This window comes from Cervus canadensis, chromosome 1 (genome assembly GCF_019320065.1).
Source record: "Cervus canadensis isolate Bull #8, Minnesota chromosome 1, ASM1932006v1, whole genome shotgun sequence".
In the NCBI taxonomy this organism is placed as follows: Eukaryota; Metazoa; Chordata; class Mammalia; order Artiodactyla; family Cervidae; genus Cervus; species Cervus canadensis.
In genome coordinates, this window is record NC_057386.1 from 114173326 (window position 1) to 114196879 (window position 23554).

Sequence of the window (23554 nt, forward strand, 5' to 3'; positions counted from 1 at the left end):
CAAGGATTCTGTCCTAGACAGCTTTTTTCCTTCAACAACCATCATGGTTCCTGGCATTCAAGAAACACCCAGCATGGATTCTCTGTATACACAGCACCATGATCTCCGACGTGGTTATTATTCCTGGGAGAACTGAACCCAAGCAGCCACAGGGAGCAAAATTGAGTGCTATGACAAGTCTAAACATCACAGAGACTCAAGAAGCATATAGAAACATAAAGAGAAAATGGCTTTTCAAAGTTGAAAAGAAGGAAAGAAAATTAGCATTGGCTGTGAATTCACATAGGCTTTGTTGGTGTGCTGGGGTAGGGATGGGATAACTAATTTTCTCCACACATCTCCCCATTGTTCTAAAATGTCCAATAAGAGGAGAAAAAATCAAACTGGAAAAATAGTATCTTTTTAAAATTCACACTATTTTAGGACAATGTAACACAATAAGATTGAAGAAGAGCATCAAGCCAAGGTCAGCTCTTGGCCTAGACGCACACTGGCTCTGTGATCTTGCATGAGTTACCTCCCCTCTCTGAGATCTATATGCTGCATCTTTAAAAAGGGGAGATGGACTAGGGCATTCACCAAGTGTTTGGATGCATACATACTCCTCAGCACTGAGCCATGTTTTTCTCACGTGGATTTTCAGGTGACATATTAAGGGTTTTTTTTCCCCTTTCCTTAGGGAATTTTCTCATTTTTCCATGTTCAAAGACACACAAATGGCTCACAATTCGCTGCTATTGTAACAGCAATTTGCCGTCATTACCCTAAAGCTTTCAGCATTTCTTGAAACCACTTTTTATATGGAAAAAAATTGTTCGTGATGTGATCACAGGAGGTAAATCTGCTATTTCATGTTTCAAAAAGTAATCAAAATGCTTCCTACTAGAGCAGGTACTCATTACAATTTATGACAAGGGCTGAAAACTGCCTTTATCATCTTCTTTCATCTGCCCAGAATTACCGTTTCTGTTTAGGGCAGGAAAGCCTAAAGGGGTGGATGAGCTCTTTGGCATGATGTTCATGGTTCATGTTGTGTTTCTTTCATGAAGCACAATACCTCGGGTTGACCAGATAGCTCATTTGCATGACCTCCTTCCCTTCATTCAACTGGGAAAAAAAAAAAAAAAAAAAAAAAAAATAGAGGGAGGGATAAGACAGAACTCGGAAAATAGACCTATTTTACTCATTAAGGCCTGAGGCCTACAAGCTTTTTAAGAGCCCATGAAAATGTCTGGGAGCTAAAAACAATATATTAGCTCCAAAATAATAAAACTGCACAAGCAAAATTAATAAAGGCTCAACTTAAATGGCTCCATAACATACCATTATGTCAACCTTAGTATTTCTGAAATTTAGTGTTCATAAAGTTTTATTATATTTGAAAAGAACTGATGGGTTAAAGTCTCATTTCACAGGGATTCTGAGTTATGCTTGATGATTTTTTCAAGAAATTACAGATAAACGTAAATTGAGAGAGTTACTGTGGTAACAAAATAACTCCAAAAGCATAACTTTAATATTTCCTGTAAAATGTTACAATAAAAATGCATTTAATTTCTATGATACAATGTGAGTTTGGGGCACCAAAGGAAGAATGTTCAGGGCAAACCCAGGTCCTAAATTGGCCTTGCATAGGATGTGCTGATAGACACGTTGACAGATGAAAAGAGGAATGGATGGATGGATGGATGGGTGGGTGGAGAGAGAGATGAGTGAATGGATTCATCAACAGGTGAATGGATGGAAAGATGGTTGGATGGATGGACAGATGTATATAAGGGCATCACTCCAGCCCCAGTGACTGGTCCAAAGATGAAGACACAAATCAAGTCTGACTCTACAGTACATATATTAGCCTACTTAATCCTTCCTACCACCCTGTGAAAATAGGTCTGCTTATAAATCTCTTTTAAAGATGAGGAAACTGAGACATAGAGATGATCAATAACTTGCCTGAGACTGTAGAGCTGATAAATGGCAGAGATGCAACTTGAACCCAGGTGGCTTAATTTCAAGCTAGCATGCCTAATAGTACAATATCCTGCCTTTTAATATTTGGTACATAGCATGTCCTCTGGAAATAACCAGTTGATGGGTTTTATCATAGATGCTGAAAAATATATACATTTGCTCCCATTAAGTACTTAGTTTACAATTTTAAAGTGACTGAATCCCTAGGCGAATTTGACAGAATGACCTCATGTATTTTTCTACATATGACATTTCATTTTTCTGGAACTTTACTTTCTGGTAGCCTTTAGTAAGTGGAAGCTGCTAAGAACTAAGAACGAGTGAAAAATGAAAGCTTGTAGTAAAAAAAATGCTGCAAAGGGTGGGCTCTAAGGCTAACAGATACTTTCTTTGGAAGAATCCCTCACTCTAATTCTGCACACTACTTTCACATGAATGTTACCTGTCTTTATAGCTCAAGGTAATTTGGCGATCTGGGAAGAAATCAGTGTAACATTGTGGAAAGAGTCATTGACTTGTGAATCAGACTGATCTAGAAGCAAATCCCAGCCATGAAACTAACAGGTAAAGGTGTTCATCTCTCTGAGCCCCAGTTTCCTCACTGATAAAATAGTGGCAACAACAGAAATATCTACCTCACACCATTGCCACGAGAAAGAAAGTAAATGGTTAGTATAAAGTGCCCAGCACACAGCAGGTCCTTCATAAATCACACCCATTATGATTGACCAGTGATAAGTTCTTCATCTGTTCTCTCAGTTTCTTCACTTATAAACTATGGATTATAAGAAAAGTCCTTCTGGGGTGTTTCCCAAGGTTGTTGGATAGAGTATTAAGATAACAGAAATAAAAATGTCTTTTAAGTGGCCAAATGCTGCTTAAGTGTAAGGCAGTATTAGTTATTACTTCTAGAGCAGTAGGAATTATACTTTTGCTAATACTTTCTGTAGTGAATCATTATGACTACCACCATCATTATTACTGCTGCTACTAAAGAAGAATATGATATTAGTCCTTAGGTTCCTGTAATATTTCATGATAATCTCCTGGGTTAAGAGTGGCCACCCTTGGAATGAACACCCAGAGTTATGGGCTGTCTATTGAACCTGAACCAATAGCCCCTCCTTGGTACCTGAGATGAATTTAACAAGGGTCCCTTGGCACAAGGAGATACAGACATAAACTCAGTATAGAGAGGTGAGGAGTACCTATCATAGCAACTGTCAAGCACATGGTAATTGCACAATAAATTCTCTATCATGAATAAGTACAAGAGGTAGCTTAAAGATGGCTGCCAAGACTCTGCCATCAAGAGTCTAGTTCCTCTCCTCTTGAATCTGAGCTGGCTGTGTGACTTGTTTTGACTAACAGAGCAATGTGCAACTTCTAAAGCTGGCCCCTGTGAGATCCTAAGCTTTTGCCTCTGTTCTTGCAACACTCCCTCTTAGAACCAAGCTGTCATGCTGGGAGAAGCCCAAGTCTTGTGAAGAAGCTGCGTGAGGGAAAGACAGATGCTCTGGTGACAAGAAGCTCAAGTTGTCCAACATGTGGTTGAGCCCCTTGGATCTTCCAGACCATGTCAAGCTGCCTGATGTCTGTGGCTCCATCCAACACTACATGGACCAGAAGAATCTCCAGGCTGAGTCCTGTCAAACCACTGAATCACTGGGGATAATAGATGGCTGCTATTTCAAGCCACTAAGGTTTAAGGGCGGTTTGTTACGCAGCAATAGCTAACTGAAACAAAATGGGTGTTGGTGTTCCAGTGAGATGTTCCCAACCCAGTTAGGAACATTCAAAGGGCTTGGATGGCTCTCCGAAAGAGACAGCATGTAGAAGGCATACGGGATTTCTGGATGATGCAGGCATGAAAGGGTTCCGGCTCTCACACATGAGTTAACCCACTTCTCTAAATGATGCTTTTGAGTCCAAGGCAGATAAGTGACAAGAACCAGAATTTTAAAATCTTTTCTCACCCGAATAATTGTTTCTCCTCTTTAGGGATCAGCCCCACTCCCCCAGCTCTAAATCAAAATGACACAGTCTCCAAATTGGTTCAGGTGCTCATGCATTTATAAAAATGTCTTTTGCTGGAAAAGTCTTGGTATGTCTAATTTCTGCCCCAAGCACATTTTTATAGTTAAGCTATGTTATAAATGTCGTTTAATTTACCCTGCAATGTCGGGCTGCCATTAAACCAAGAGCCAGTGGTAATACGTATAAGATCTTTTTGGACAGTCTGATCAGGGTTTGGGAGGAGGGGATGGGGGGCGTTTAATCATCATTTGTCCACATTTGTATTCTTCTCCTCTCCTCTCTGCTGCCTTTTCTGTATTCTAGCTGCTGCCGGAAGGACAAAGAAAGCCTTTCGAAGCACCCGACCAGGTTTGAGGGGGCAAGTCTGTGCATTGGTTGGAGGTTTGAAACACAGCTGAAGGGTCAAGGGCTGAGAATCCTGTGGACTTCTGAGCAGGCTCAGAGCATCGGTCTCCCTTCCATGGTGCTTGGAGAGACTGTGCTGGGAGGGGTGGGTTGCACTGGATGAAACTCAAATGGTTCCAGACCTTACGTAGGAGGCAGGAAACAGGTGAGCCTGTCTCGTGGTGGGGAGAGAGGAAGTGGGATGAATCGCCCCCCCTCTCCAGTCTTGTCTACAAGGGCTTCCTAAATAATCCTTCACTTTATCAACAGCTTTGTGAACCAATCAGCCATCCCCCAGCTCACAGTGGCTTCCAGGCATGGGAGAGGAAATCCCCAGCACCTCTTGGCCGCCTCCCTGCCTGTGGGTTCCAGCCCCACCATCTCCTAACACCCTGTGCCCACTTTCTTCTCTTGTTCTCAATACTCTGGCCACTAAAGCTTTTTGTTCACTCTCCAAATGCCCCCAAACTCTGGAGACTTATCCTGGCCAAGCCCAGAGCTGGATGCTAACAAATCCCTGGATCAGCCTGAGGCCTGCAAGAGCAGAAGCGGGTGAGAGGGCTGATGGCAGAGATAATTCATGCCAGCGAGGTCGGCCCGGTGCATGGCAAACCCGGGTCTGGTGCACAGGAGGCTGGGTGTGATCAATCCCCTGCTCCACGAGGCACATTTATCTGGCTCATTAAAGGAGTTAACTAGATTTCCAGGAAGAGAGGAGCTGGGAGACCAGGACTGCCCCTGGGGAGGGAGCACAGAGTAGGTTCCCACCTCTACCCATACATCAGAGAGACGCAGTGGATTCGTTTAAAAGTCCTTCAGACACAAATAGAAATCCCAGGTCTGGGTCTTTCTAGAGCTATGTGACCCCTTGAGCAAGTCCCTGACCCCCTCCAAGCCTCAGTGGCAACTGCTGTAAAGTGGGCATAATAGTCTGTAAACCACGGGTCTACGATGGGGCTTTAAATGAGAAGGCGAGTAGAGGTCATAGCGTGTGCCTGGCAGGAAAGTGGTAAGCATAATTATCATGAACAAAGGCGTCATTAAAGGTCATGGTTTGGGGTCAAATAACCCGAGCACACTTTCCTGACGCATCAGAAGTCTGTGGGTGTGGTGGGGCAGAGCTTCCGGGGCACTAACTGCGGTGTAGGCCAAGTGTTCGTGTCTTTAAAAGCTCCCCCCGGGATTTTAACTCCCGTTTTAAGTCCATTTTGGAAACAACTGATTGAGCCCAGGCCACTAAACTTAGAGGTGCAGAAACTGAGGTCCAGAGAGGGAGAGCAATGGGCCCAAGATTGCACACAGCACATCTCCACACACACACACTCAGCTCCAGAATGCAGCTCTCCGACTCCTGGCTGGCTGGTCTTTCTGCTAGTCCATGCCAAGAAGTTATGTTAGGGTTAGGGTGCCTGGTGGTGGCTAAGCCCCCAAGGGCAGTGTGAGGGATCCTCTCTTGGCTTATCCTCTCTTTAGAGGTTAGACATGCTCTCAGAGTTCTCAGTTCCTATTTTAAGTATACAGTGGCCCAGCAGAACATCTCAAGTTCTTTGGAAACTCTTTATCTTGTTTATCGTCACTCACTGACAAGCTGAATCTTTCCTCCCCCATGGCTGGGCCAGGCCATCACTTTCACCCCCTTGTGCAAATAACAAGTGCTAGTTGCAGAGGAGGCACCCCACCCAGTGCACGGGCCATTTGTGGATGCCTGATGGAGCAATGAATGAATGAATGAGTGTGCTGAATCCGGGAAGAAATGAAAGATCACCGACAGTAAGTTCCTTGAGGGCTGGCACTGTTGGTTTTTGTTCCAGGGCTTGGAGCAGAGCCTACCCAGTAGATACTCATTAAATATTTGCTGTCATGGTTGAATCAAGTGAATTTCCAGCACCCCAGTGGGAAAGACAGATGCCTAAACAAAAACCAAGAATAGTACAGGCTTGTTCCTACAGCAGGGGTGCCAGCCTGAGGCCTTGGCACTGGCAGAGAGAGAGAGGCGGCAGGGAGGAGGCATCAGGGAAGGGACCCCAGAAGTGGGTACGGGGTATCGGAGAGCGGGGAGGGAGCCAGCGGAAGACAGTCTATCTTGGATTAATTCTGGGCCTTGTTCCAATTACAGCAAAGAGACCCGAGAAGTAGAAAAGCAAGTTGCACACCAACGTGGGAAGCACGGTGCCATGCTGTAAGAATTTAAATTGTTTACACTGGGACTTCCCTGGTGGTTCAGGAGTTAGACTCTGTGCTTCTGCTGCAGGCAGTGGGGGTTGGATCCCTGGTTGGGGAACTAAGATCCTGCAAGGTACACAGTATAGCAAAAATAAACAAAAACAAAAACAGTGGATACGCTTAAATTGAAAGCAATGGGCCAGTCGTCTGCCAAAATGTCAGTGTCAGGAAAAACCAAGGCTGAGGAACCATTTCTTATATGAAAAATAGGGCTCATTTTCAATATCACTAGCCCCTCAAAGTTGTTTGCGGCCATCTAATACAATAATGGGTACTCTCTGCCACATGTGCACAAGTAAATGACTATTTTTATTACTACTTAAAATAAAACTACTCCAGGACCTGAAAGGGGTAATTTGTTTGCGGCCAAACCTCATTAACTGATTGTCCCAGTTTCTGCTTTATGGAAATAGTGGGCATAAAATTCATGTATGTACACACTGTCAGGTACAGCTCTGTAATTCTGTGCAATTCAGGATGTATTTTTCCCCATGCAAAAGAGAATGTGGTGCCCACATAATTGCCGTGAGTGAAATCAGTGATGTTGCTCTCAGTCCGTCCTGATGGAGCTCTCTTGTCTGTATCTATGAAGTCCAGGATGGTTCTTGAAAGTTCTCTTCAAGTGGCACAGTTATGTGTTCCATGAAAGAACACCCACTAATTTTTTTTTTCTAGAAATGAGGGTAGGTGAGACCAAGGCATTTTGTTTTGTGCAGATCCCAGCCAGGAACGACAGGCAGTGGCTCTGGGAATTCACGGCTCCCAGGCCTGGCCCCTTGGGGAGAACCTCCTGCTTGCCTGGAAATCATCAGGTCAGCATGAGAGAGGATGGAGGAGAGAAGAAAAAACTTGCATTTTTCTGTTACACCTGAGTTTGAAGAATGGTTAGCAGTTAAGCTCTATGAAGGCAAGATTATGTTTTATTCATCTATCTCTAGTCTGTGCCAAGTACCTGGTACAGAGCAGAAGGTCTTGCAGGATGAGAAAGTCGGTCTTGAATGAATGAATAAATCCTAAGTCACCACCGTTTAGCCAACTGAGCCTGTCAGCTTCCTTATCTATAATCAAATGCCTGCAATATGAAGTTCTGCTAATAATTAAGCAAAATCCTACAAATAAGCCACAGCAGGGATTCCCTGTTAGGGCATTAGAGGAGATTGTTTCCTTCTCAGCCTTTCCAGAGATCTACTTTAGAAACAGGGAAGGGGCATAGTGGAGAGACAGACAGAAAAGACCCAGACTGTGCCCTCTGTAAGCCCCTGATGGCAAGAGGGTCCTGGTTCCTCATCTGGGGTTCTGTGGCTGATCTGAAGTGAACCTTGCTCATAAAACACTAGCCAGGGAATGATGGCTTCACCCAGCTGGATCCCTGCATTCTTCTTAGAACCTCAATTTTATGAAATAAGATGATAAAATACCTTACATTGGGGAGCAGCATTTAGATACAGCTACTGTAAAGTCAATACACCTCTGTGAATGAATTCCCCTAGAACGCTTTATCTGTGGGGTTCAGGCAATTGTGAATTCTGTTCCTGCTGGTAATTATACACAAGTCCCTCTTCCTCTGTTGAGACTCCTGGGAAAGGTCATTCATTCATTTATTCATAGCCATATCTAAATCGAGTACATAATTTGCGTCAGGCACTGTGCTACTTCTTGATGGACAATTCTTTATTTCAAATAGATGAAAAGTTTTTTCCACAAAGCACAAACAACCTCCCATGGTTATGCATCTAGAAGTGATGAAACTGGGTTTCAGACTCTAGTCTCTCTGACCCTAAACTCTGAGCTCTTGGCCACTGCCCTACAGCCAGCAAGCACCAGCTGACGGCCTGATGTGCCGCGCTCAGCTGTCGGTGACACAGACTTGAGGAGTTCTTAGTCTGGGAGGCAGACAACTGTACCTTAGCAGGCATGCTGATACTAAGCATTTCCTGCACGCTAATTAAGAAGGATTGCATTTCAGCAGTCATTCAACCAACAACTTTCCATTTATTGAGCTTCTATTTATTGGAGATGGACTGTTGAGTGGGGGGACTGAGAAAGAAATATGATCTATTCCTTGCCTTGGAGGACCTTGGAGGACCTTGAGGCCTTGGAGGACCTCATTGTCCAGAAAGAGGAGAAAGGAGAAAAGCTTCCCAACACTTGCATCTGTGGGGAAGCAATTGATGATGGCCCATTTATGTATCCCATAATCAGACACCTGCTGTGTCCTGACACAAGTCTAGGTCCTGAGCTCGAAATCACTCCCTGTGGGTACACACTATAGTGCATCCTTTTGGCTTTTCTGTGGTATCAACCGTAGGTCTAACGCAGGAGATGTAAGAGATGCTGGTTTGATCCCTGAACCAGTAAGATCCCCTGGAGGAGGGCATGGCAACCCACTCCAGTATTCTTGCCTGGAGAATCCCATGGACAGAGGAGCCTGGTGGGCTATAGTCCATGGGGTCGCAACGAGTCAGACACAGCTGAAGCGACTCAGCACACATGCACTGTAGGTCTAGACACGTTTAATTAATAAGGATGATGATACATGTTACATATATTATACGTGTTCCTACATTACTGAGCTCCTACCATGGGTGCCAACCACTATTCTGCAAGTTTTTCAGAATTAACTCATGGCTCCTCACTGCAGTCCTACAGTCCTATGTGGGTCCTACAGACCCACACATGGGTCCTCCTGCCATGCTCACCTCACAGATGAGGAAACTGAGACCTAGAGAGGTTAAATTCTTTGCTTGAGCTTACACAACTGGCTGAATGAGAGGCCTGAGGCTTTCTTTAAAAACAAGCACAACAAAAAAGTTATTTCTAACTCCAATGCAAGTGAAAGTATGCAAATTAGCCCCAGCACATCATCTTTTATTTATGCCATAAATTAGGCAAATTTCCCTTCCAAAGCCCTGGAAAATGAGGCCTGATTCCACATATTTTGCATTCGTTTCCAAGGTGGCTGGCCCCCAATTAGCTTTACAGTTTGGAAAACCTGCTTTAAAGAGGGGCACAAAGGTGGAGGCCTGATCAGCAGTCCAGGGAATGAGAGGTAGGAGGAGCACTGGTCCTCTCCCTGGGCAAATCACTTTATAGTTTGGGGGTGCACTTCCACTTCCAGGGCTGCCATGTACAGGTGCACAGGTTGTGCACTGCATCACTTCAGGGGAGGTTTCTCGGACACTGCAGTATGAATAGCTCCTCCTGCAGTTGTGTAGCTCAGTGGTTCTTTGCATTGCATTCTCACAATCCACCCTGTGGAGGGAGGCAGAGGAAGCACTGTGTTCTCATTTGGCAGATGGAAACCGAAGCTCAAGTTGATGAGAGCACTTCCTTCAGCAACCCATGATGACGCACAAATGGCAGAGTTGGGATCCACATTCAGGCCTCAGTCCTAACACAGGGCTGAGCTCACCAGTCTCAGAAAGTTCACCCTGAAAACAGTTCTTTTAAACACTTCCTTCCATTTCCATAATATCAAAGCTTTCGAGAGAACACAACCTTATAGAATAGCTGTGTTATTGAAACCCCACTTAGAACCACATGTTTGAAAAAGCACATCTTGTTTTCCCACTGACCTCCAACATTGCTTTGCTTCTAAAGGTCCGGTTGTCATTCCGGAGATGAACTTTCACAGGAATGGGCAGGGCTCCTGGGACCCTAGATCTTGGGTGAAGATCTTGAAGCTTCTCTTCACTTGCTACCTTAGCCTGATTTCCAAAGACAATGAGGATCACGTTAGATACCTGAAAGTGAAAGTGTTAGTCACTCAGTTCGTGAACCACTCTTTGTGACCCCGCCAGGCTCCTCTGCCCATGGGGTGCTCCAGGCAAGAATACTGGAGTGGGTTGCCATTTCCTTCTCCAGGGGATCTTCCTGATCCAGGGATCAAACCCGAGTCTCCTGCATTGCAGGTGGATTCTTCACCCTCTGAGTTACCAATATACCCGTTTATGAGAATCCGTCTCATGGACTTCTTCCTTAGATCGTTCTTTCCTAAGTTTACCCAAATGTGAAGATCGTGCATTTCCCACAGATGCTCTTCCTGTGCCCCCCGAATCTGAGCCATTCATGGCCAAAGAAGGCCTTTCTTTCTCTCTTTCTTCATTTCTTTCTTCCTCCCTCCCCTCCTATCTTCCTCTCACTCATCCACTCAGCAGAACAGCTGAGAATAGGGAGACAAGCCCTGGCCCCAAGGGTCTCACTGTCCAGTGAGGGGGCAGAGACAGACCTCCGACACTCAGGATACACTGTGATTCTCTCGAGCTCTCTGGAATGTGTTTGTCAGTGAGGCCTCAGCTTGATGAATATGGATGTGCGGCAAACGAGTTCCAGAGCCACATCTTCGCAATTAGGAGGGCTGAAGAAGCAGCTATCGAGGCCAGCGGAGCAAGTGTGTGAAATGTCATTAGCGACGATTGCTCAACCCCAAGTGAAGACCTGAATGACCCAGGGTTATGCCTCATGCAAGCTTATCACCCCAGCGTGCACAACTGGATCAAACACAGACAGCCAAACCTACTGCCTGAGCAGGACAAGCCATGTTCCTCTAAGGAACCTGAACTGGGAAACACGAAGAGGCTGGGTGCTAGCGGTATGTCTAGACTGCCAGGACCCAGTATCATCCAGTAGAGCTTTCAGTCAAGATGGAAACATTCTCTCTCTGTGCCATCCAATCAGGGCAGCCGCTGGCCACACATGGCTACTGAGTGCCCGAGATGTGGCTACCGGGACTGAGGCAGTCACATTCTAATTTGATTTAATGAATTCAAATCTAAAATTAGATAGCCACACATGACTAATAGCCTCCACAGGAGGCAATGCCAACTATAGAGTTTGAGCTGGAAGAGAGGTGGGCATGAGCTGCTGTATCCGCCCACCTCGCTCTCACCTCCAGCCCCAGGCATGATCCCTGGTGTCCTACTCGCCCAAGGCCGGCCCTGATCACATCAGTTCTGCCTCCTGTGACCCTCCATGGCTAGCTCTTGCTTGCCTGACTCCAACCGTCTGCTTGCATGGTTCCACTGGGAAGCCACGGTGGTCCGCGTGTCCGTGGAGGTGATGAGGGAGATGGACGGTGTGTGAGCAGAAGGGGACACAGTCAGTGGAGGGGTAATAGATGCACAGAGGGCAGCAGATGCCATGAAAGAGAAATGGACAAAGGAGCCAGGCCCCGGAGCATCCCTGGTCCATTATCTGAGGTATCTTTTGAGCAAGTCTTGTTCTCAGGCTATCCTGAGCAAGTCCTTGATCTGTACAGCCCAAAGAAATCACGGTTCCTCTCCTGGAAGCCAGCACAGATCTGGGAATTTGAGAGTCAGCTCAGAGCAACAACAGCAGCAAAGCATCAGCGTCATCTCAGAGCGACGTGACTTGTCTGAGATAACACAGGCGGGAAGGGACACTTGACTCCAGAGCCTGTGCTCTCTACTTCGCTTCACTGCCTTGCCCAGTGGGGCTCTTGATCTTGGGCCAGTGCCTCATTTCAGCTGAATTCACCGATTTATGAGCGAAGCTTTGGTACGTGCCTACCCCCAAGCTGGGAACGGGTGAGACCAGACGAGGAAACTGTCACCCAAGAGCTCAAACCCACTCTTCTTCCTGCTCCAACTTGTCACAAGCTCCAACTCCCAGGTATTAGGCTGTATCCGCCCACCTCGCTCTCATCTCCAGCCCCTGGATCATCTCTGGGACCCTGCTTGCCCAAGGCTGGCCCTGACCACATCAGCTCTGCCTCCTGTGACCCCGCCCTGGCTCTCTCCACCCCACACCCCTGCTGGGTTTCTCAACCAGCCAGTCTCCATGACCCGTGGTGAGAGCAAGGAAGCCCAGGAGGGGCGCCTGGCCTGGGACCTGCGTCTCTGAGCCGCCCTGGCTTGCTCTTCCTTGCTTGACTCGAGCCATCTGCTTGGATGGCACCCTTCCCAGGTGCAAGCTGGTTCACCGGTGCCTCAAGAATCAGGTGCCAAGTCAGCAGAGGAGGAGGAAGCTACAGCTTGATTTTAGCTTCTGCCAAAGCTCCTTTCAAACAGTCGTTCCGCCATGGCCACATGAGATAAATATCCAACGTGGGTAACGGATGCTATTGTTTTAATAGACAGATGCTTTCATTGCCACATCTCTCTGGGTCTCAGAACATACACTTGAGGAGAGCTGGGATTCTGTGGTTCTTAAAAGAGGGAGAGAGTCGCTTTAGAATGAGAGTAAGGGGCTTACCTGATGACTCAGTGGTAAAGAATCTGCCTGCCAATGCAGGAGACACGGGTTCAGTCCCTGGTCTGGGAAGATCCTACATGCTGCCGAGCAACTAAACCCGTGATGTTCAAGTCTCTCAGTCGTATGTGACTCTTTGGGACCCCATGAACTGTATAGTCCATGGAGTTCTCCAGGCCAGAATACTGGAGTGGGTAACCTTTCCCTTCTCCAGGGGATCTTCCCAACCCAGGGGTCGAACCCAGGTCTTCCACACTGCAGGCGGATTCTTTACCAGCTGAGCCACAAGGGAAGCCCAACTAAACCTGAGTCCTACAACTATTGAGCCTGTCCTCCAGAGCCTGGGAGCTGCAGCTACTGAAGCCTGCATGCTCTAGAAACTGTGCTCCACAAGAGAAGCCACCGCAATGAGAAGCCCACACACCGCAACTAGAGAGTGGCCCCTGCTCGCCACAACCAGAGGAAGTCTGCACAGCAATAAAGACCCAGCACTGCCAAACCTAAATAATTTTTTAAAAAAAGAATGGGAGTGAGAAGACAGGAGTCAGAGGTTCCAGTTCCAGCCCTGCCACTCATGTGCAGTGGGACCTTGAGTAAGTCAGTCCCTTTTTGAGTCTCTTTCCTCAATAATATGAAAACATCAGGAAGAGGACTAAAGCAGGTGGGGGAGCTTGAAGAAGTGCTTCGATCTGAAGAATATTACAGACCCCAGGAAGCGGTCTTATTAACTCATTTTGCAGAGCTTCTCTGTACCAAGCCCCACCCCACCCCCCGATCCTGGAGAAGATGGACTATCATCCCCAAGAAAGGCCCAATGCTGGCTCAGAGTGACAAAGCAGTTTGTTCAAGGTCACACGTCTAGTGAAAAGCAACAGAGTCAAACCCATGTTGTTCTGACTCTGGAGTCTGGGTTTTCATTCACTTTGCTACTTTTTCTATTTTCAGCCGGGCATTTGCCGTTTTTACAGCTGCCGGGGATCCGAGAGAAGGCAGATTCTACAACAACCGTGTGGTGCCCAGGAAGTTAATAATTTGAAATGAGCTAAGGTACAGGGTAAATCATTGCATCTGACAGTCCCTTTGGAAAGAAAGATGCCCTCGGTAAGCACTCAATGAATGGTCCATCTTGTGGCCCTGTGTCTGCACAAAGGCCGTTTTCTCCTCTTTACAAAATTTCTCTCCTTCCTCATCTTCTAATTTTTCTTCCCCCTTTCCCTCTTTGTAGAATTCTTCAGTCAGTTCACATCTATTATCTCATTGATTTTCCTCATGGCAATCCTATGAGGTAGACACTATTATCAGCCTCACTTTTCAGAGGAGCAGCCAAGTCTCATACCTTTGCTGCCAAAGACCACACCGAAGTAGGAGAAAGAGTTGGGAGTTAAATTCAGATCTCAAGATTCTACCACCTCATCACTAAGATTAAGACGAAAGGTAATTTAACAGAGTAAATGCACTTGCACTTACAATGGGTTAGATGCAGACTATGAGAGATATGGATAATACCATTCAGCTGAGGTTTTTGAAAAGTGGCTCAGACAGTGAAGAATCTGCCTGCAATGCAGGAGACCCAGGTTCGATCCTTGGTCAGGAAGATCCTCTGTAGAAGGCGATGGCTACCCCACTCCAGTATTCTTGCCTGAAATTCCATGGACAGAGGAGCCTGGTGGGCCACAGTACATGGGGTCACAAAGAATTGGGCATGACTGAGTGACACACTTTCACTTCAAGAGAGATATGGATGCGTATGATTCAGCTGAGGTTTTTGAAAAGGTTCTTGTATAGTGGGAGGGAGGTGTGTAAATTGGTGACTCATTGGTGCATGAGTTGCCAGGAATAGGGGAACAGAATATGTTGATGGGGGAGACAGAAGATCATTCATAACTGGTATAAAGAGGAGAGAGACGGGGATGGTCTTATAGAAAAAGGTAATAGGATAATTTTGAAGGATGAATAGAAGTTCACCAAGTGACCAATACTAGCAGTAATGGCAACTTTTTATTGCGTGCTTGCTCAGTATACGTATCTACATATGTGCATTCTTAAGCTTGCAGGAGAGACATGATCCTCCCACTCTGCGTATCAGGCCAGAGTAAGCTCAGAACACTAAAGCAAATAGCTTAAGATCATGTTGCTAAATCAGCCAGCTGGGGATTTTATCTGGTCCTCTCTGAACTCCTTCAAACTCCTAGGATGACAGCACAGGTCGAAGGAAAAGCATGAGCAAAAAAAGAAGGGTGGCTTTACCTAGAAGCCATCAGAGTGGGTAGAGACGGTTAGGATGAACTGTTTCTCCTCTCTGTGATCTGCCGTGAGCTACCTGCCACCTGCCCCTGGGTGAGAAAGCTTCTTTCCTCCTGGAGGTCAAACTGCTTGATTTCTGGGTTTGCATCAGCTCTTGATGTAGCTGTTGCTAGGGGATACCTATATGCTAGCATCCTAACATTTAGAACAAACCTGTGCTTTGGAATCAACCAGTCTTGGGTTTGAATCCTGACTCCATCATTCATTTGCATGTGACACCTTGAGCAAGGCCATCATTTGTGCCATGGCACCTGTACCTTTCTAAGAATCAGTTTCCTCATCGGTAACATCTAGTTAGCAATATCATCTGATAGGGCTGGGAGAGGATCAAATGAGTGAATAAAGGGTAAGCACATGGATGATCCTCTGGCACAGAGTAGCCCACACTCAGTGGCAAACAAAACTATTATAGTTAGTAATTCTCTTATAAAAAGCCCAGGAAGAAACACACGGGGGTGTCTGGAGTCTTTCATGCCAGCACCCACCTCCCTGAAGCTTTGATTTTCTGCCATGCATGAAGCATCTTGCCTCCCGTGTCTCACCCAGCCTTGAGAGGACAGCATTGTGTATGGGGTAGTGGTTATTGTGATCCATTTTACAGATGGGAAAATTGAGGCTCACGGCCAAGAGATGCCTGAGCCCAGATCCTGAACTCAGGGGCTTACAGAAGCCAGTCTTCTACCCTGTGAGTTCTCCATGACTCGTTGAGTGGCCTGTGAACACGAGAAATTACAAACAGCCAAAATTTCAAAACCAACCAATGAACCGGCTATATCGCTCACCTTCTTTCATGAAGTCTCCTTCCCCTTCCTGGGAAGGAATAACCCTTATGCTTTTTTTTGTTTGTTTTAAGAACCGTTAAGAGCTCGAGAAAGCGCTAGTTGATTTTGGCTTCTGTCGTGTTAGTCTTTGGAGTTGGGTGAGGTGGGGTTTGGGTCCATGCAGCCTGGCTGCACAGTGATGGTGAAGGAATCTGTTCATATTTCACTTGGAAATACAGCAGCACCTGCTTGGAAGGTGCCATCCCCACAGTCAGGCTCACAAACTCAGCAGCTGGGTACCTCTAGGACGTCCTTTGTGGTCCAGTGGTCAAGACTCCATGCTTCCACCTCAGGGGGCATGGGTTTGATCCCTGGGCAGGGAACTAAGATCCCATATGCTACATGGCACAGCCAGCAAAAAAAATAAAAAAGAACTCCACACCACAACAAACCCTGCGTCTGCACCTTCTTAGCTGACAACCGTGAGCTTCCAGAACGGATCACAGCTTCTCTAAGCTTTGGTTTCCTCATCTACAAAATGCAGAGAAATGGTGATGATTAAATAAAATAACCCATGTAAGGGCTGAACATATGTTAAGTACTCATTAGGTATAATGGCAGTGAATTAATTGCCTACACATTCATTGCAGCCTACTTCACTTTACCACTCACTTCAATTTGACCAGTTTAACTCGCATGCTTACAACATGCCAGAAACTATAGCCAGAGGATAGACACCCCCGCCACACACCTGACAAGTATGTACCAGCCTCTCCCAGGAGTCCGCAGAACCGGCACGTTAGCTGGGAGAACAGCAGCAAGTGAGAGGCAGTCGTGCGGGACGGGGTTCTAAAGGCTTCTGGCTCGGGCCTGGGTCTGATGCCAGATTACAACCACTTCTTGGCTTTGTGACTTTTGACGCATTGCTTAACCTCTCTGTGCCTCTATCTCCTTGGTCAGGAAGTAAGGATAATGACGGCATCTACCTCTTGGGGCTGTTGTGAGCATGCTCAGAACAAACCTCCATAAACCTTTATCACAAGGCTCGGAAGGAAATCAACACTCCGTAAATGCTGTGTTCATCACTGACACAGACCCAGTAAATTGCGTCACGCGGGTCCACTGACCTCACCCCAACACGTCAGCCTTTGACCCTCTCCTGAAAGCAGCCGGTCCTCTCCCGACCCCCACCGTCACCACCAAAGGGCTTCCGAGGAATGACAGTAACCAGAGGATTGTATGAATATGCACACCCCCCCCCCCCCGACCCCACGGAAAGCAGTGTTTACCCAGGGCTGTGCGCTGCAGCCTGTACTCAGCGTCTGGGCCTGGCTGTCTTCGGAGAGGAGTCCGTCGGTGTCATCACAGCCTCTAGTGGACAACAGCAGACGCTGTGGCTCACGGCCTTTTGTTCCAGCTCTCAGCCCCTTGGCAGTGGAGTCCAGGGGAGTGCAAAGAGTGTGGGCAGGTCCCAGGATCTTTCTGGGCTTCTCACGTGTGAGCATGCGTGTGTGTCTGCCTCCCTGCCCCACCCGTTTTCCCTGATTCCACAGGTGTGTGACGTCTTCCAAAAGCGAAGCCTTCTTTAGGATCGTCACTGCTCCATCGTAGAACTCTCATGTGCGGCTGCTGATACCTCGGGCCAGCTCAGATCCTGGCAGCTCAGGGGAGACTTCACCAGCTACCTCTGGCCAGAATGAAACACTCCCACCAGTGATATCTCTGCACCCCCACCCCCGACTCCCAAGCGCACATCACGTGGCAAGGACACTGGTGATTTACCTGCAGGTCTTTCTTGCTAGGCTACCATCACTGGGACAGGGACCTCATCACACTATTCTGTGTCTCCAGCACCCCACGCAGGGCCTGCCACATGCCCAGAGTGCGCGCGTGTCTGTGGCTCAGTCGCTCAGTGTCCGATTCTTTGTGACCCCGTAGACGGTAGCCTGCCAGGCTCCTCTGTCCATGGAATTTTTCAGGCAAGGATACGGGTGTGGGCTGCCATTTCCTTCTCCAGGGGATCTTCCCGACCCAGGGATCCAACCCGGGTCTCCTGCATTGGCAGGTGGATTCTTTACCACTGAGCCACCTGGGAAGCCCATGTAGAAAGTGCTTAGTAGATGCTGAATGAACGGATGGATAACTGAATTTTCCAGAAGACTCTCTCCTTAGGTCTTCTTTCCAACCACTCTCCTGCCATCCTGTATCTTTGGAATAATGAACTCTGCTTCCTGGTGGTAATATTGAGATTCAAAGAGTTACAGGGAGAGAGTTTGAAAAGTCTGCACCAGGTGGTGACAATTTCTCATCTGGGACTGCTCCTTACCCTACCTTCAACCGTCTACTTGGGACTAAATTATCCAGGTGTTTATGTCAACATTTCCTTCACACCAGCTTCAAGGATCTGCTTTGGAGGGGCAGTGTGGTCTTTGAAAAGGAGGGAAGAGAAGAGAGTAAACGTTACTTGAATACCTATTATGTGCCAGGTGCTTTACAGGTATAAGTGTTATGAAATGACAGCAACCATCCTTCTAGGCTGGGAACATTAACCCCATGCCACCCCCATCCCACAGGTGGTAGAGTGGAGGCAGGCTTCACCTGTTGAAGATTACACAGGAACAATGAAGCTGGGCCTGACCCAGGTCACTCCGACCGCAAAGCCATGCACTTCTTTTCAGAACTGTTGAAATCTAATTGCAGGGTCCAGTCCAGTCAAACTCCTCAGAGGAGCCGTGCCATGGCCTCTTTGATGTTTTGCAACTTGGCTCCATGAAAGAAGCCACAAACTGGTATAAAAAAGGCAGCTGGACTCTGTATTCTAATGATGCCTTCCTCGGCTCGTTCTCCCTCCTCATTTTCGCCTTTCTTTCCTCTTGATCCACTGCATATGTCAAGCGCCATCAAATAACTTCTCTCCTAGAAACAGGAGAGCTCCATTCTACCGACCTTTGGCATAGCACACACCCGGTGGTTCCAAAGGTCAGAATTCGCCTTGTCTGCCCTCAGTCACCAACTGTGGCTTTGAGTGCCCCTAGTGGAAGTCTGTGCCAACAGCATGTCGCAGAAATTGTGGACCAAAAGTGTGGACCAAGAAATTGAGCCCTTTGGAATCACTTTTTGAGTAACAGGAATGAACTTGTGAGCAAAACTAGAAAACAAGCCATTCTAATCAGGAAAAATCCCTTTGCTTTGGAAAGAGAAAAGAGAGGAATGTAACATTTTCCTAACATCCGGCTGAGCCATGGGAACACAAGAATACATCAGCCTTTGAGGAGGTGGCCCCAGGAAGGGGCCGTTAACACTCCACAGGCCAAAAAAAAAAAAAAAAGTCATTCCATCATGAAAATAGTATTTTAAGTGAATCTAACAACAGTGTACATTAGAGACTGGAGGAAGCAGCAATTTTGAGTCTTACTAAGCAATACAGAATTTGCATTATTAATTCAAGGAAAATGAAAAGAAATTACACTCGGGCTCTGCAGTCTTAGCGCGTAGTTACAATTATTCCCCATGTGCATATCTTAGACAATAAGAAGCCTCTTCAAAAACAAGTTACACTTTATACTTATTCATGCCTCACAGCAAAATGGCCCAGAGAATCACGTGACCTGCATAAGAATTTAGCAACAAGTTTCTTTCAAGTACTGTATTTACAAATCTCCTCACTGCACCAAAAACAGAAGGACTGGCTTGCAACACTGAGTCAGATGAATGGTTCTCCAGCTGACATTAGTGGAAGTTGGGCTCCACGTTAAAAACAGAATGCATTGGGGGAGGTCAGTTGTTTCCAAATTCTAATTGGCTACCCTCCCTCCCTTTTTATGACTCAGTCTTGGAGTCAGAACCACACCGTTATTAATGAGCCTTCTGAAGTAGTACACTGGTTGACTTTAATTTGGCAATGACCTGAAGTTAATGAAAAATATATGCCGGCTAGCTATAGAGTCAAGCAGTTGGAAAAATAATATGAAATGTCTTAAAAATTAAAACACACATACACATTTTGTGTGTGAAGCCAGGGGAGGAGGCAGGATATAAAACCCTTGCCTTGGATGACGATTCAATATGTGCCATTAAGACATTTTTTCCCCCCCCCTGGAGGGGGATATGTTTTAGAGTGCCATCCTCAGAGGTAGAATGACTTTAGAAAAGCCAGCCAGCAAGCTTCCCATTCTTTTTTGTGTGTGTTAGTCACAACACAGATTCAAAAAGGGGGATGAGGGAGAGAGATCTGGACTCCATTCAAGGCCACCAAGCCATTGTTGGAAAAGACAGCTAATTAAGGAAGGGCATGCGGTGGTGGAAAAGATTTATTTAAGCCAGTTCTCTTCCCCCCTCCTTCCCAAAGAAACTGTCCAGACCTGGTGTAAACTGTGAATATTACTGCCTCACAAAAGGGGGGATTCTTTAATGATATGCTTTGTTAAACAAAAGGTGATGAATTATTTCCTTCTCTCTGCGCTCTGGGCTCCACGTTTACAGAGAAGGGGGTGGGGGTAAAATGCCTGATTTATGCTGAGGAGGGCACTCCAGGCTGTGGGGAAGAGTTGAAGAGGAGACCCGGAAACAGTGCCCGGGAACGCAGAGCTGTCCGCGGCCTTTGGTGCTGAAAGCAGGTGTGTGCGCAGGGGGTGTTCAGAACGCCCCAGGGAGAAAGGGCAGCGTCTGCCCTCTGGTTCAGGTTCTAGACGGCCCAAACCAGACAAGGGGATTGAGATGGACAGAGTGTGCGCCCTCCGGCTTGTCTTCAGCCTGGGCAGACCCTGCAGACTGCCTGCTCTTGCCCGCCCGAGGGGCGAGTTACTGGGAACGGGGGAGTTGGACCTTTCAAAGGGGGAGTTCTCCCAAGGCTCCCCTCCCCTCTGGGGTCTCCGAGTGGCCTGATCAAGCCCGCGAACGCTCCTGGGGTTAGCTTTGAATGAGTTAGGCGCTGTACTCGTCTCGATCTCAGCTCCCCCTCCCCAACCACCCGCTACAACTTTCCCTGTGGGCGCTCAGCCGGGTGGAGGAGAGGCTGCGGCTCCAGGTCTGGGAAGGAGGAGCGACCATCCTCCCCTTTCCAACCTGCAAGCACGTGCTGGGTGAAACTAGCAAGCCTTCCCCCCTCCCCCAACCCCCAACCCCCAACTGATAATAGTGTTCAGAGACGCCGGGCTGTTAAAGGGAGAAAAGGACAGGGGTGGGGGGAGTCGCTCAGGTTCCCGCCTGTGATCTAAGATCTCCTCTCCCTCCCTCGATAAGTTCGGAGAGCCCGGAGCCCCCCTCCACCGGCCTCCAGGCGAAAGCCACACCCAAGTTCTGCTTCCAGACACTTGGTTGGGATCTGTCCAGGGACCCGGTCTCCCGGGGGCAGCCTGAACCGAAAGGAAGCACGGTGTCCCTCAGTGGGAGGCCCGGGGACGACCCCCAGGCGCACTGTTTAAATCCATCCCTCAGTTGCACGGCGGGTCAGCTGCCCCCCTCCTCGTCCTCTCCCCGAAAGGGTGAGAATTATCTGGCACCCGGCCCCGGGGGTGCGGTTTGCAGAGACCTCCGGGAATGCGGGGGATTGCAGGCGACCCCACTCCAAGGAGACTCTCTGGGACTGCAAAAGGGAGTGAGCCCTGGAGCCAGCGAGGCAGCCAGGGAGCCCGCGGCCGAGGCAGGAGAGCGCCCGAGTCCTTCAGACACATCCCCGCCTCCACACTCCCAGCAACACGGCCCAAGGGGACGCGGTGCCCAGCCCCGAATGTGGGCAGCCGCCCCCTACTCCGCAGCCCAGCCGATGAGGGGCGATTCGTCCGAATCAGCCAGGACCACCCCCCCACCCACCTCCAGCGGCCCCGCACTCGCGGCAACTTTGCCCCCTCCCCCGCCCCGCCCCTCCGGGCGCTTACCTCCCGCCGGAGCCGCCGCGGGGCTGCCCAGGAGCAGGGCGAGAAGCAGCGCGATCCCGCCGGGTCCCGCGGCGGCCGGCCGGGCCGCGGGCATCGTGGCTGCGGGGCGGCGGACGGCGCGGGAGCCGGGGAAGGAGGGAGGCGGCGAGCGAGGAAGGGAAGGAGGCGGCAGCCGCGGGGAGGGGGCCGCGGGCCGGGGCAGCCGCCGGAGCCCCCCGGAGCGGACGCGCGCTCAGCCCCGCGATCACTCTGGCCGAGCTGCGCCGGGCGCGGGCGGGCGAGTGAGGAGGAGCCGGCGAGCGAGCGAGCAAACGAGCGAGGAGCGGGCGGGAGGAGGGAGGGGGGCTGGAGCCGAGTCGGTGCCGAGCGAGCGCGGGCAGGAAGGGAGGGGGCGGGCGGGCCCCGGGTGCCAGCCTCCTCCCCTGGCCGCCGGCCCGTCGGCCCTGCAAAGTTTGACGCCGGTTCCCCTGGCGTCCTGGGGGCCGAGCGTTTCCTCTCGTTGGATGCTCCGGCAGCCCTGCGCGGGCGCGGCCAGGCTGAGGAGCATCCGGACCATTTCCCAGATGGTGAGATGGAGGCCTCCAAGCTGAGCGCAGCCCTCAGCCTGCGCTGCAGCCTAGAGTCTTTTCCATGGCTCACTCTTTAGGACCGATCCCAGTTTCAGCTCTCTCGGCCCCAGCCAGCTCGGTTCCCTGAACGCCCTGCGTGTTTCCGAAGTAAAGTCCCCATAACCTAGAAAGTCTCCGACTCTGGGGACCTGATGAGAACTGTCAATCTCCCAGCACGGTGCAAAGGACCGCAAAACCGTGCGTGCCCGACCCGAGGGCTTCCCACACCTCGGGAGCCCAAGCTGGGACCGCAAGTTACAATGTATGTACACTCTCATCGGGGCACCTCGCTCACGTTCCCCTCGCTAAGGGGGCTCCGAAGCCGCCGAAGCTTCCTCAGCTCGGTCCCTTCCCCGCGGAGCTGGCGTCCAAGGCCTTCCCACAGCCCTGTGCTCTTGACCAGCCCTGATTCTCACAACTTGTCTTTTCTCCGCAAATTGAGGCGAGGAAGGGAGCCGGGCAGAGGCTTGGCTGCACCCGGGCGGGGGACAGGCTTGCACCCACTCCTGGAAACTGTGCGGACCACCTTTGCAGACCCCCAGCCAGCCTCCCAGCGCCTTGCACCCCAGTTTAGAGACGCTCCCTTTCCCTCCCCCCATCCACCTTGCCACACTGTGGCCGCTGTTGCAGCCTGAGCAGGCAGAGGGAGACAGATGGAGAGAAGGTTGCAGGCAGCCGTGGGGAGGGATGTGTCTTCAGCGGAGTGGAGGAGACGGGAGTCCCTGTAAGGAAAGAGTGGGGGAGGACAGCAGGGGAGAGCGGAGCACTCTGGTCTGGGTTCCCCAAAGACCCTCCCCACCCAAAGCTTCCCCCGTCATGCCCGTCTTCCACCTCTTGTACAGGGTCCTCACTAGCGGTCCAGGTCTGCATCAGGTTCTGGGCAGGGGGCGGTGTAGAGAGATCCCCAATAAAACCCAATCCTTGGCTACAAGAAGTTTCCATTCCTGGCAGTAAAGCCAAGTGGTTTTGATAAAAGAGGGAGGCTGAAGCACACAAGAGCTGATTTCTCCTCTGGGGAGGATGCAGCAGCCTTTTGCCAGACTGGGGGCTCTGGGAGGTGTGACCTTGCCTGTCCTGCTCATCACCATCCACTCAGCGCCCACACAGCGCTAGCAAACAGCAGGCGCACCACACTGCTTGTTGAGGGGAAATGTAAGTAAGCACGGAAGATGGAGGAAAA

General features: G+C 49.1%; 1 protein-coding gene across 3 annotated transcripts in view; it reads right to left on the reverse strand.

The window, feature by feature from the left end:
• SEZ6L (seizure related 6 homolog like) overlaps positions 1 to 22046 on the reverse strand; it is a 185741-nt gene extending 163695 nt beyond the window's left edge. For all 3 annotated transcript variants that reach the window (XM_043438080.1, XM_043438079.1, XM_043438078.1), the window contains exon 1: positions 21767 to 22046. In XM_043438080.1, coding sequence (XP_043294015.1) covers positions 21767 to 21860 — 94 coding nt within the window. In that variant the 5' untranslated portion in view covers positions 21861 to 22046. The remainder of the gene's footprint in view (positions 1 to 21766) is intronic.
• Positions 22047 to 23554: the final 1508 nt, after the last annotated feature.